The 15,565-nt window shown below is 24.2% G+C and overlaps 1 protein-coding gene across 2 annotated transcripts in view; it reads left to right on the forward strand.

The window, feature by feature from the left end:
- The first annotated feature begins 3,333 nt into the window (after positions 1-3,333).
- The window catches only part of LOC129612499 (uncharacterized), a 108,794-nt gene continuing 96,562 nt past the window's right edge, over positions 3,334-15,565 (forward strand). The window contains exons 1-3 of one of the 2 annotated variants that reach the window (XM_055526142.1): positions 3,334-3,743; positions 6,292-6,745; positions 14,552-14,991. In XM_055526142.1, the coding sequence (XP_055382117.1) occupies positions 6,679-6,745; positions 14,552-14,991 (507 nt within the window). In that variant the 5' untranslated portion in view covers positions 3,334-3,743; positions 6,292-6,678. The remainder of the gene's footprint in view (positions 3,744-6,291; positions 6,746-14,551; positions 14,992-15,565) is intronic. The other variant, XM_055526141.1, reaches the window with a different exon arrangement.

The following is a 15,565-nucleotide window of genomic DNA, read 5'->3' on the forward strand; positions in this document are numbered from 1 at the left end:
GTGGCACATTTAATGAACATGAAATGAGAAGATTTTAGTATAACATAAACGTTACATGTACATAGGTTGAATAGTACCGAATATAATATAGTAAAGTCAAGTATAACATTAAATGTAACATGTTAGAGCATAACATTCTGGTTGTTTTTTTAGCCTGTTGTAATTTTCTTTTGTTTTTGTGTTCTTAATACAAGCATTTTGTTTTTGTATTTTTAATATAGGCAATTTAGTTAACAGACAATGACTTTGAAAAAGGAAAAAGAAGAAAAAAGAGAATAACAAAATTTTCTCTCTATTACGGTAAGTTTTTACTTTTGTTTATTTTTCTGTTTTTTTTTTATTTTTGTTTTTATAAACAGTAAATTGGTTCCTTCTTTTTACAACAATTTAAAAAACCCACTTTTATTAAAACTTTTTTTTTTCTGTTCTTTGTGGATATTATGATTATGTCCTGAAAAGGACAGGTACTTTATTTAAAAACTGTTTGTTTGCTTATATACTTTTTCTGGTAAATTATTTTAATTTTATGACAGCTAGTTAGTTACTGGTTGCTCATTTTTATACTTATTTAGAAGAAAACATTTAGAAAGGTAGACTAACAAAATTTCGTACATGATAATATTTGGGTATAGGTACATATGGAACGCTATATGAATAGCATATTACATAACATTTATTTTAAAAAAAAATTGAAAATACCTTAGCAGGTAGAAATAACTATTAAATTTTATTTTTAATACACAAACATTTTAGGATGAAGGTGAGCTTATATTATATAAGTGAATCTCATTTTTAAATTTCTCATATTATATAAATATTTTTTATTATTCTCTTGGAGCACAAAAGAAAATTTTTTTTCGAGTAATTTGGCACACTTTATGAGTTAGTGTATTATTCAATTATATTTAATGACGAGACAGAAACTGTGTTGCAGAGGTCATAAGAAAAGATATTTTAAAAATTCAAGTTGCTTAGCCATTAAGATGTGTGTAGGAAGAAAAAAAAAAGGATATTTAGAAAAACTGTTAGTTACCGATTATGTAAAACAATATTATTTTCTTTTCTTGTTTGTTTTTTTTTTATGATCAATTTAAAACAAGTTTATTTTTTTGTGTTTTCTATTATGTTAAAGGTTCTTTCTATTTAATTTTTTATGGTAAGAGAACATAAATTGGATAAATGAGTATTATACAGGTAATTTAAAAAAAAATAACATTTTTCTATGGTTATTTAAAAAATATTTTTCGTTTAAGTCATCATTAGGGAAAATGAATAAAAACGAATAACCATTTAATATGAAATAATTTAAAAATATTTGCTATTCAATTATATTAATAGTATCCTTAATTTAAATTTTAATTAAAGCATTATTCCTTTGATTGAAGTTAAATTAAAATGTTGATTTAGGAGATAGAGACAACGTTTGAATGAATATTTATTTGTAAAATAATACTCAGACTTTTGTAACAGTTTGTATCATGTGTTTATTAAAAGAGCTCAGCAATATTTTATGATTTTTGTTACCTTGAATTTTCATTTTAATTTCAATCAACCAATTCAATTGTTTTCATACAAAATTGACACCTCAAATTAAACCCTTACTCCTTTTCAGTATCAAAATTTCTTGAAACTGAAGTTGGATGTTCTTTAAAGCTTGAATTTTGTTTGTTGTTGCTCATATAACCCATATTGAATTAAATAGAAAAATAAATTTTTAAATTGTAAAATTATCAGTCCCCACTGTACTCAAAGATTTCTTTTAGTATAGAGAAAAAGAAAAACTAACTGCATTTGTCAAGCTGATCCGGTAATTAATAATTCTTGTTTCCTAAAAATATTGAAAATTCTTGTATATAATTTCATAGTTTTCAATCTAATCAAATAAATAATAATTATAATTTCAGGATTAGAGCAAAATCCTTTTGAGATTTCTTAATTTTCATTTAACAAGTAAAACTTTTTCTTTTAACAAGTAAAATCAGTAAAAAAAAAATAATTTTAATAGAAAAAAAATATTTTTGTTTTTTCTATTTCTGAAATAAAATTACTTTAAGAGATTTTCCTAAAAGCGATCTATTAAATTCAATTTGGATCTAAAAGTTTTTAATAAAACTTTGAACTTTTTCTTCCCTCTAATGTTACATCTAACCTACATTCAAATAAGAAGAACGGGGCAATGAAAAATACTAAAATAAACTTAAGTAGGAAAGCATTGCTTATAATATGAATTTTCTGGGAAAAAGTATAATATGCAAAACTTCAATAGAATATTAAATTTTTGCTTACAATATACAAAAATTTATCACAACATCAAATCGATTTTGAAAGCAAATCAAAAATCATTCGATTAGATACTAAAAAGTTAAACTTGAACTGATTTCATCAATTAGCATTCAATAAACGCCTTAAATATTATTTAGTAATAAAACAAAACATTCATTCGTTTTGCATTGTTACAATATTTATAATGATTACTAACGGATTTGGTGAAAATCTTATCAGAATTTTTGTGTTTTACAACAATATTTTCCTGTTGTTATAACATAACATTACTAAATCATTGTAAATAAGAACCTAATTAAATTTAGAGAAGGCTGCTATATATTTTATACTTTCTACTATCATAGTAAAAAGAAAACAACTCATACATAGATACATATAGATAGATCGCAGTAAAAACTTTTTCTGTTCTAACTAGGTTTTAATTAGCAAATCAATATGAAAAAAAACTAAAATGAAAACTAGAAAAAAAGGGAAGAATATAAGAGAAAAACTCTTCAAAGTCACAAAATTAAAATTCTGTTAGCATGATGACAGCTTAACTAGAATTATAACGTCATCGCTAATATTTGTTTAGTAGTGTATGTAGCATGAGTAAAAACATCTAAAATGATTAAAGAAAAAGAGAATTTTTCAGAACAGGCAAGAGGGAGAATCATAAAAAAAAAACAGATATTAAAATGAGAGATGTTTCGGATTGAGCAGAGTTTCAACTTAAAAGGGAGGAAAGTGTTTGTATACAAAAAGAAGAACCAAAAGAAAACGATAAAAATAAAAACTTTTTCGATGAGAAAAAAATTAGACATTTTGCCTTTTCTCATTTTTCTTGTTTTGTGTTCGATAAAACTTTTGAATTTCTTCAATCTTTTTTTTTTTAGCTTTAACTGAATTTTTTCGATTTTCATAGAAAAAAAGAAAGGATCGCGAACCGCACGTTCGATTTTTTCTTTCGTACTTTGTACTTTTTTTTTAACTTTTGCTTGTACTTTTTGCGCAAATAACAAGTTTTACGTCAAAACAGAATAAAAAAAAACTATTGAATTGAACGTGTTTTCTGTTTTACTTTTTTTTAGTGAAAATTTTTCTCTATTCGCTTTTAGTTAAATCGTTTTTGCCATTATTCGAACACAAACTTGAATTCGATTTCTTTAATAAGAAAAAAAAATTTTTCTCCGCGTTTCATAGTCAAAAAATTTTCGAATTTTTTTTGATAAATAGGGAGCGTAACTTCATAAAAATTAAAAAAGAAATACATAAAAAAATCAAGCGGTTTTTAATGGAATTTCGAGTTCGTTTTATGGATGTGATTTGAATATTTTTTTTTCTGTTATTTTTGTTTTTACTTTCTTGTTATGCTTTGTTTAAGTTACTTAATATCAAGGATAATTTAATGATAGTTTCAGGATACAATTTATTAAGAATTTGCTAAATAAAAAAATTAGTAGAAATAAAGTGGTTGTTGAGTAAAGTTTTTTTTTTTTGTTAAATAATTTTTTAAATTAGTTGGTGTGAATTAAAGGGAAATTTTGTTAATATTTTTTTTTGTTTTTTAATTTTGTAATTATAATGGTGTCTTTTACGTTACTGGAAAGCGAGTTTAGTTGTATTTTATGAAAAATTAATCAAAATTCTTTAATTTGTTCATTCTCAGAAGTGATTAACTTGTAATTTAAGCTTGAATTTTTTTTATATTTCTATTGCATATTATCGGATATGGTGTCAATTTTGAGCATTTTTTGTTTTTATATAAAAATTTATTTTAAAACTTTCAAATAATTCGATAACTCTGACGAACAATTTGTATAAATAAAACCTATATGTTTGAGAAACTTTCAATTAAGTTTAAATTAGATTTAAAAATAGGCAAACATTTATCATATGAAAAAATAATTCAATTAGGTCTATTTCAAACATTTTATTAAAACTTTTAATTATGAAGAATATTATGAATTGAATCTTTGTAAGAGGTACTTATGCTCTGAAATATCAAAGACTTTAATACCAAAAAGGAAATTTTCATTTTCGGAAAACATTTAATTTTTTGTCAAATTAATTTTCTTTTAGAATAAAGTTATTTAAGCGATATAAAGATTAATTGATAAAGTGGGCACTCTAAGTTTATAATTTGAACCGAATGTTTTAATTTTACCCATGTATATGTGCAAACAATATTCCTGCCAAATTATTGAATGATTTAGTTTTTAAAAACAAAATTTGGATAATCAAAATTTTTATACTTTCTTCAAAAAAGATTTTTTTTTTTGAAAATTTCAAAAAATTTAAAATTTTTCAGTTTTCAATGAGAAAAAGGTGGTAACAAGGCAGCATGTCTTCTTTTGAAAAATTTTTTATTAGCGCTAGTTAAGTATAATTTTATTTTATTAAAAAATTTTTTTTTGAAAATGCTCACATAATTTAAGTAGATATACATGAAAAATGTATAATATTTGTTACCTAAAAGTATGCAATATTTAAAATTATAATAAAAATTTAATAACGGATACGTTCTTTTTAAGGATATACAGTACAGAATACAGAAAATTAATAAAATTTTTCAATCTCCAATGTACATGGTTGAAAGGAATTCATGTACATGGATCGTGGCTAAGTCACATTAGTCAACTCATTTGCCCATTCGTTTCCTCCGATGGTGGTCTGGGACAAGTGTGACATTATGACGGGAATACATCCCCCCGGTCAGCGCCGAACAACTTTGGGATAATTTTTTGATTTTAAGTACATTCTATTAAGACCTTTAAAATCTTGAAATACAAATAGTTCCTTTTGACATATCTCCTGTACTATGAAAGATTTTTAAAGTTTATCATAACCATTAAAATGTTTTAAGAAAAGCAAATAATGCGGTATTCTAGACCTTTCGTAAGGAACCTACTTGGTATTTTTGTCGTTTGTTTGAAATAGTAGTTATAAACGAAAAAGCTTAGGTATATTAAAATTTTGCCATTTTCTTTTTAATCTCTGGAGCTCCTAAACGGATCATATTCGATATTATGTTTCGAACAAAAATTTTGCTCATTTTCGACCGTAATGGAATATATCGGATGGTATATGGCTCCTATTAGCTAATTTATTTGTCCTACTCTAGAGTTAGGTTTAATAAAAAATTAATGTCAAATTCTTATAATAATACATTGAAATTTATTGGCTAATATTTAATTTTGCAAAACAAATTTTTTATGTTATTATCATTGTTACTACTATCAGTATTGTACATCTTCAGAATTTTAATAGATATTTTTGATGTATCATGAGAACTGCCTATTTTAATAAAATTCAGAATTTTAATAAAGCTCTTAAATTACACAAGCGTTTGGTTTCTATTTGCATTTATTAAATAGGAATTCATTTGCTGCTTTCTTAAATTAGAAAACATCGAGTAGAATTTTAATTTCCGAAAATAATTTTTTTCCCCCATTCATTTCATGTAGTCTTCTAGTTTCATTTTCGGTACAATTGTTAAATTTCAAAAAAACACTGCACTTGACCAAAGTTTTGTATGCTTCTAATTTGAATTCTGCCTCTAGCCTTCAAAAACAAAAAAAAATATAAAATTGCAGTTTTAAGCATTAATTTATTCATTTAAAGATTACATTTCGGCTATGCAAAAGCAAAGTTAAAATTAAACGAGATACGAAAATATTTTTTTTTTGTGTACATAAGTAGACAACTTCTTTTTTCATAATAACATTTAAAATAAGTCACATAATAGTTGAACTTATTATTATTATTTCCTATATGAATATCCTGTATTACATCCTGTATGAATATACGTTTACCTTTAATGCACATACGTTTATTTTTGTTGTTATTTTTTCTATATTGTAATGTAAATTTACACTGGCGGGAAAAATGTTGTTTTGTTGACTTTACTTTTTTAGTTTTTCTTTCTTTTTTTGTTTTGTAAATTTTATACAAGTTTATAACCGGTAAAAATTGTTAAATTCCGGAAAAACATTTAAAAAACATTTTATGTATATTATATAATAATAGTAAGGTACAGATCGCAAAATACGACACAAAACAGTAAAATGAAAAACATACTAAAACAATAAAGAAGGACACAAGAAAAAAAAAATAAACCAACATATAAAAATAAACAAGGACGTTAGTGTTTAAAACACAATTTAAAGAAGAAACAAGTGCAGAAAAATAAAAAAAAAAAAAACAAAATTAAAGAAAATACAGATTTTTTGTATGAGATAAAAACAAAAATCATTTAAATTTATATTTTAAATTAATATAAGTGAAAAGCAGCCAAAATACGAAAGAAGAACAACAGCAGCAGTTAACAGAGCAGATTTTTAACATAAATATAACGTGTACTGAAAAACCAGCAAAACTAAAAAATATCACAAAAAAAGCCTCTTGTATTGTAAAATGCCTGGAGTTGTGTTTTTAATAGTTGTACCAACAGCAAATTTTGAACGTCAACTTTTATATGGTGGTAAGTTTTATTTTAATCATACACAAACATACATACAAATATATTCATTAAACATGTTTGTTTCTCTTAATTTAAATATGCAATCAAAATTAGACCCACGTAGTACAGCGAAAAATGCTATTTTTTTACTATATGAATTTTTTGTTTTAAGGAATTAAAAAAAAATTTTTTTTTTTAAAATAAAAGTAAACAATTTGTTTTTTATGGTTTTTTTTTAATAATTAATTTCTAATTATATTTTTTTTTTTATTTAAAAGCGCATGTCTTTTGTCTGCGTTTTTTGTTTGCCATAGCCATTAAAAACATTATAAAATTTATTTAAATTTGGAAACTCGTATTTGATGCAACAACCAGTTGGGTAAAATAAGAAAGAGTAAGAGAGCATGATTCGTGTATAAGATTTCTTACAGTTTAATTCAAAAATTTTTGTGAGAGCAAGGTTTTAAAGTGTTTTCGGTCTCAAAGTTGAAGAAAAGAAAAATTATACTCAAAAGTCTTTTATTGAATCAATTAAAGAAAACAGAACTCTTTTGTACTATGATATGAAATCTATGTTCGTCGTGGTGATCTATAAAACAAAAAACATTACTTACTTTTTTTAACTTTAATTAAGATTTGAACTTCCTGTTAATTTTTTAATTTTAATGGGAAAGTTGTCAAAATTTTGTTGTAATACAATATAATTTAAAAGCAAACAAAACATTTACGAATTTCTACGCCTGTACATATGCAATTTTCTCAAAATTTTAGTCGACAAATGCGTACACATTTAATTAACAAAGCTAATAATATAATTTTTTTTTTTGTAGTACATTGCATATTATTCTCAATTTCTGTGTGTCGAAAACTAAAATTAATAATGTCAAAAGAAAACAGCATTTGAATTATCTACTCTTAATAGCTTTTAAATAAGAGAAAAATCAATTTGTATTATAAAATCTAGATAGAAACAAAGTAACCATGCATCTCTTGCAATTATTTCAAAATGTATATTGTGTTTTCATTTTAATAAGATTTGAAAATTTAATCTATTCTATGTACATACGTATATTACTTGGCTATTGATAGAAAATGTTAATAAAATCATTCAATTTCAGTTAATTACTTGCAAACATAAGAACGTACAAAAAACATGCAATGCATTTGACCTAATTGTAATAAAATTCTCTTAAATAACTTCTTTTAACACGTGATTTCGATGAAATACATATTCGCTGTTATTTGCTACTCGCTATGCTTTACAAAATTTTCAAATTTATTTACGCTCTTGTTCTGAAATTTTACAAAAAACGATGAGAAAATTTACGACAATTTTATCATTTTACCAACAAAAAAAATTCTGATTTAAGTTGCAAAAGAGTTTTTACAACATTTTTATTACATATCAAGGTTTTTACCACTACATTATAAAAACAAAAGAGAAAAAAATGCAATTTTCATGTTTCTTTACTTATGCATGTTTGCAATATATTCAGTTTAAAATTGGTTGTATGGTAATAGGAGCATATGTTCCTCTCAGTTTTCAAATTTTGTATTAACTACATGCATTTTGTGTTCCAGTCGCGGTATAATAAATAACAGGTTTCGTTAAATATAGTTGTTTCTTCTTATAACCAATTCAATGTATGCAAAGATTTATGCAACGCATCTGATTTGATTATTTAGAACTAGTTTGTTTGCAAATTATTGCTCTTAGTTCAATTCGTATAAAAATTGAAACTTAAATTACGAAATGAGTACTTTCTATAAATATAAGCATATAAGATAGTTAGTTAGGTCAATTAAAGGAGTAAAAACACAAAATTGAGTGAAAGGTTTGTGACTAATAAAATAGTTTTTCAATAAAGGCTCGATTATTTAATAATAACTAAATAAATCTGAATTTTTACATATGCGAACGTATTAAAATTACCAAATCTTTTTAATGTCTACTTCAGGTTAAAATTATTCTAATACATTTATTATGCAAGGTTTTGCAACAAATTCAATTCCCTATTCCATGCATATTTAATTAAGTGAAAAACACAGGAAATATTATCGTTTTTAATATAATTCTGTTTTATACATGTGTAGTTACTATACATAGGATCCTATATTCCTGCCAACATTTATATAAGTGTATATGATATGTATTATGTAATTACAATTTTATACACAAAGTATTTTATGCAATTAGAGCAGTACTGACAATGGCGTGCAAACATTTTGCAACTAGGTATAAATGTATTCAATCTTAACATTTAACTGCAACTATAAAACGTATTCAATCCTTATATTTTTGTAATTTTAAGGTATGGGAACAATGTTATTTTTATCTATTTATTTTAGCTGCATATAAATTTGTTAGTAAAAGTATATTATGCACTAGTATATACATAAATACTCTTAATATACATATAATATATATGAATATACGAAAGTATAACATAAGAGTGTATACATGAGAACTTTAAGGATATAGGATTAGTTTGCTGTACGATGATATGATGAAATTTTAAATGCAAGATTTTTTTACTTTATTATTTAAAATTCACCCAAAAGAGCTTACAAACAGAAAAAAAAGGCAAAATATAAAATAGGAAGAAAATAAAGTGAAAGAAAAGTAGTCAAATAATTTTTAAATAAAAATATTCAAAATCAGGAAGTCATATGATTTTAAGGATTCGTTTTTTTCTCTCATTTTAAGGATATTTTTTTAGATTTCTAAAGATTTTTAGTAATAGTAAAAATATACTCTAAAATCTGTATTAAAAAAATTAAATGCATAGCAGAGTAAAGGGATTTAACAAACATTTTAAAATGGATGGAATTTTCCGAAAACTGGTGAAATAAATAATCAGATTACAATTAAAAAGATGAAAAATAAAAAATTACTTTAATTAATTTTAACTGGAAAATATAAAATGAAGAGATTAGGAAGTAATGAGAATAAAAATTTAATTAAATATTGCATTCTTGGATGGCTGCAGTTTGCATATGTAAGAAGATAAAGAGTTTGTAAATTGGAAAATCTTTATTATGAAATCGATTTTCTGCTTTTACTGCTTAATTTTGTGAAAAAAAAAGTATTAACTTTGAATTACTACCAAAAACAATTAAGGATTAGTAATATTTTTGGGTTTTTGCAATTATTATGCATTTTAACGTAGTTATGGTGTTAATTTTTAATTTAGCAGAAATTGCATGTTTTGTAAAAGAATAAAAATATTTTTATTGCATGAATTTTTAAGGACATTCCGCTTTAGTTCGGTTAGATCTTTTAAAAACTTTTAATGTTGGATTAAGCAAAAAAATCGACGGCCAGGAAAAGGAAATTGTCTTATTATTTTATTTTTTTTTTAAATTTTTATTGTTGAACTAAGAAATTTTTCCAGGCCTAATCGCAAATTTTATATTAAGTGTTTGATTTTAAAAACTTAAATATCAACAACGTTTCGAATACAGTAATAACACAGCTAAGATAGCCTATTACTAAACGTAATATTTCGATATATTATGTAGATTTTATTTTTCTCACCTGTTTTCATTTAGTGTAATTTTTACTTCATTCAACGTTACTTTTATTAGGCAAAAAGAAGATTTATTTTATGAAACTTCATGCAATGTGATTCAACTTACAATTAAAAATTTTTCAATCCCAAAAATTACGTAATAGGAGAGCTTGCCGCATATGTCGACAAAGTAGTAACAGAAATATTTTCAAAATTATTTTTTGTTAAGTGTAGTTCGACAACTGGTAATACATTTGATAAAATCAACTTAAGCCACTTACAATATAAAAACTTAAAGTATGTGAGATCTTTGCTTAGATTAGATCAACTCAGTTTGAAGCTATACCCGAAGAAGAAACTAATTAAGAGAGATGCCATTAATTGATATTCATTTATTTGAACGAAATCACACACATTTTTGTATAAGTAGATGAGTAGGTCTGAAATATACTTTACTTGTTGATCTAATTAGTTGTACAGTGTTCTATTTAGAAATTCAATTTTGAAAAAAACATTTTGTGTTGTTTTAAGTAACCATTAAAAAATTTCAAAATGCTAATTTATTTAAATGCAACTTGCTGAATTTAAAGTTCTTTCCATATAGTTTCCTTATTTCTTATTTATTTATCAAAAAACTTAATTTCAAGTCTTTAATGACTAAAGTTTTTTTTGTTCCGGTATCCTTAAAATATTTTCATTAATATTTCAAAGCAATTTATACATAAATGAGAGACTACAAAAAATTTTCATAAATTAAATAACCTTCAGATAGATAAAATTTAATATTAAATTAAATCGCTTCCACAGTAATATTTTTCCCTTACAACTTACTTTTACCTTAACAATTTTCATTTCATTTTCAGTGCCGTTAAACTGTAATATGAGTTATTTAGAAAAAAAAAATTGTAAACGAAAAGTAAATGATGAAATTTTTCAAAGAACTTTAGTCTTGTACAATCAAAAGGCAATATTTTGTGTATTTAGCGACCATTATAGTAAAACAGATATGTACCTATAAAAAGAAAATAAAAAAAGTAATCATAAAAGCAAAGGATATTTTCTTAAAAGAAAGGATTTTAAAGAACAATGTACGAGAATTATAACAAATTTCTTTATGAATTTGGAAAATTTTTCTCTTTTTCATGGTTACACAGAAAAATTTCAGTAAAAACGAATATCTTTTGTGTTAGTAGGATTAATTTTGATTCATTTAAAATTCTTGTAGACAAAAATAGTGTGTGGAACCTTCTTAATACAATTACAACACTACTCTTGTATAATAGAGAAACATTACAAAACAAAAAATAAAATAAAATAAACAGTAACTATCCGAAAATGGTTTGTATTAAAGGGCGTTGTATTAATCCATTTGATAAATGACACAAGTCTGGAAAACTCGTTTTTATTTACCAATATTGCTGCGAAAACTTTTGAACTTAAACAATTTTAGCAGCTTTTACTTAAAAAACTATCGAAATCGGCGTTATAATCAAAAGTTGTTACTCTACAACCTAAAATCAATTTCTCGTTAAAATCAATTTCTTCATTAAACTTGGTAATTAATTAGAAATTTAATGAGAAAAATATTTATCAAATATTTAAGTTCTATGAGAAAAATTCGCCAGATGTATTTAACTTCGACCACTTACTTTATTTTTCATTTTTCCCATTCTTCATAATCTAAATTTCTTATTCTACTATTCACCCAGAATGTCTTTAATTCTTTTTGGTGTACTAATATACTATAGTTTTTTCCAAGGGTCTTTCAAGTTTTATATTTTTATTTCGTACTTTTACATTTTGGCAGGTTTTTTATTACGTACACTGACATATAAGGTTTGTATTGAGCTCTTAAACCTCTTAGTGGATTAAATTGGTATTTTAGGTGGACTTTATGCTTATCAACAAAATATCCTTTTCATTGTTTTTTTTTTGTTTTTCATTATACGTCCAACAAAATTTAGTGTTACTTCGAGTTCGAAATGAAAATGAAACTGAAATGAAATAAAAATGAAAATTCCAAAAATAAAAACCATCGAAAAGGAAAGAAAATTGCAGAGATTTGTTGTTGTTTTTGTCTTCTTTTTAAAGACAATAAATCATTATCCTTGTTAACTGTTTTTGTCATAATTTAAAATTCTCTTAAGAATTTTCCTCGTCCAAATTCTTAACACCCGTTTTTTTCCTATTTTTAATCTCAAATACTATTTTTTGGAAAATAGGAAAGAAAATAGAATTTAAAATTCTCATTTATAAAATTCGAGGTAAAATTTTTTTTAGTGGAACTAAAGTGATTGTCAAGAATTTTACCGCGAACGGAAACAGGAAAATTATAAGCCTTGAAAAAAAAAATTATACTATTTATGTTGACATTGTACAGGTGTGCTGGTAAGAAAATTTTTCGTTTAATTAAAGAAAAGTGGTAATAAATTTAGTTTTTCTTTATTCTCAGTCATAAGATTTGTTTCTTTAATTAGAAAACTTGTAATTTAAAAGAATTTAAAAATTTGCTTTAGTTGACCCTGCACAGTTCTTTTATAATAGTGTGTAAGTATAAAAAGAATGGCAATGAAATAAAGTGAAATACTTGTTTCCATAAATTACAATTACAATTTAATTAAATTTTATTGAAAATTTAATCGTATGTGTTCGAATAAATTTCAAACAATAGAATTTTTTATATTAGTATTAATTAAATAATTTAGTAAAGAATATAACAGAACAAACGTAAAACAATTATAACTATAAAAATTCCGAAACAGAATTGTAAACTAAATTCTCAGTGTGTATTAAAGAAAAAGTTAAATGGTTCCAAGGTAAAAAATTAAATTGAGATTTTAACGTATTATTGAATTGAAATTTTTAGGTTAGTTGTCTGGAAGGACAATTTTGGCAACCACATAGATAATTAACACTAAAGTTATTTAGTGTAATTTTTACTTCGATGTGTAAGTTCATGCTTCATATAAGATCTTTCATCTGACTCATTGTTCTAGTTGTCATGATAAAAAATCAGTTTTCACGAAAATTTAAATTTTCTTTCTAATTTAAAGTATATGGGTTCAGACATGGTAGCATTTTTATAATTGACTTTAAAAGTCTTGCAATACAAGCATTTTTAAAGTTCTTCCAGCGTGAGTTACTGTCCGAACAAGTTGTAGTTTATTAAAAAATTATGTTAAATGTATTGACCAAACTAAATTACACATAACCTGAACTGAATAAGTTGAATATGTTTCTCACAAAACCTTTAATTGATTTCTTAAATTCTACATGATGTGAAGTCGTTAAAAGCACTTAAAATTAAAATTTTTCAAAATTTCTATGTACGCAAGATATATATATGTAATATATAAATATAATATATAGATTTTTCTAGTTTTGATTTTCTTCAGGTATCTTAAATGGTTCATTATTTTTAACTTCAATTTGGTAGTATTTCCATCATCAGATTATTTATTAAAGACAACAAATACATTTTTCACTTTGTACAATTTTGACTAGAATATTGTATTAAAGTTGATATTCTTATAAGTGGAATACTAAATACATAAACAATATATAATATAAGAGTTATATGTAAGAACTACAATTAGGGATGCTAGCGTTTGCTTTTGATTTTATATAGGTACTTATAGTTTACTCTACAAATTGAAATGTTCCATAATAATGTTTATTTAGGAAAACCAAAAAACTGAAATAACAAGAAGCAAATAATAAAATATAATGTACTTATAGAATATTTAGGGAGCAAATATTGATGAAAATCATTAGAATCCTGGGACGTGTGTGGATCTCAGATAAGAATGTCAGAGGTTATTTACCTTGACCAACAGTTTTATATGAAAATTTGTACTAAAAATATTTTTGTTATAAATTGATTTTTGTTTTCTATGTGTTAAAGAACTTAAGAAAATATTTTCAACGGACTTAAAGAATGCACTTCTAAAATAGTTTTTGTATAAATTAAAAAAAAAAAAACTAAAATTTTAGAGCTAACTCTATATTGAAATGAGTTTTATGTTGGACTTTTCCAAAGTTAAAATATTCACTTTAGTTAAGAGATTCAGTTGATGTTATAACCTTTTTCTTTTCTTTACTTTAAACATATTCAAAATATTTTTATTTCATATGTTAAACATAAAATTTTTAAGTTTATAAAATTCAATTGACAGCACTTGAAATTCAATTGTACTAAAAGATTTTCCTTTCGTTTTCCTTATTTTAAACAAAATTAAATATTTTCTTTCTTATTACATATATTGTTTTCGCTTTCAATTTATATTGATGCTTACAACAAAAACAATACAAAAAGGACTTAACAAATGGGATACAAATAATGATACTGCATTACTTCCACATCCACAATACCAAACAAGTACAATAAGTCATAATAATCAGTTACTTCAACCATCTAGCGGCAATATAAATACAATACATGATGATACAACTGGACATATTGGTGGACCCCAAAATGGTAGTGGTGTTGTTGGTAGTAGTGCAAACAGTGGAAATAATTTAAACATCACTCTTCCTGATAACAATACAAATGCTCTGTTACGTCTTGAGGTTGAATTACGTGACAAGAATGCACCAAAAAATCGTAAAGGTTATGGTAGAGGTGGTGGTGGTAATAAAATTCCTATAACTACTTCAAATTTAACCAATTTATCACAATCACCATCACCATATAAAAAAGGTGGAGCAGAACTACAACAAAATAAGGATATAAACGTTATGGTACCAATGGAAAAGGTAAGTAAACATTTAGATGTACAAAAGTATAGATGAAATTTATTGATTTTTAAATAGCAATATTTTTTTTTATATTTTATGAATTATTTTTAAAGTAATTGAAAGGTTTCAGTTAAATGTTAAAGGTTCTTGCTAGTTTTAAAGTGAGAAAATTGAAATTTAAGAATATCAATAAAGGACAGGATTAAAATTTTGAGTTGTTATTTTATAGTTGAAAGGTGAGTGGTTGTTTTTTAATTAAAATGGTGTGGGAATGTCAGATTGTCAAGCTAATTAGAAGCTTTGAAAAATTAGAAATAAAATTCTATAAAGTTTATATTAAATTTAAGAAAAATGTCAAAATCAATCTTAATGTTATGTTCAATATTCCACGTTATCATGGCCATTACATGCACTGCTAGTATCTAAGTTTCTAATATTTTACAATAAATGAAATTCTTTATACAAAAATTAATTATTTTTATTGTCTTAAAACGGTTTTGCATTAATGTTAATTTTGATGATTTAGTTGCTCTCTGAAAAATTTGCTATAACAATAACATAGTCTTACATTAAATAAATTATTATCTCAAAT

Source organism: Condylostylus longicornis, unplaced genomic scaffold, assembly GCF_029603195.1.
Source record: "Condylostylus longicornis isolate FDR11 unplaced genomic scaffold, ASM2960319v2 ptg000072l, whole genome shotgun sequence".
In the NCBI taxonomy this organism is placed as follows: Eukaryota; Metazoa; Arthropoda; class Insecta; order Diptera; family Dolichopodidae; genus Condylostylus; species Condylostylus longicornis.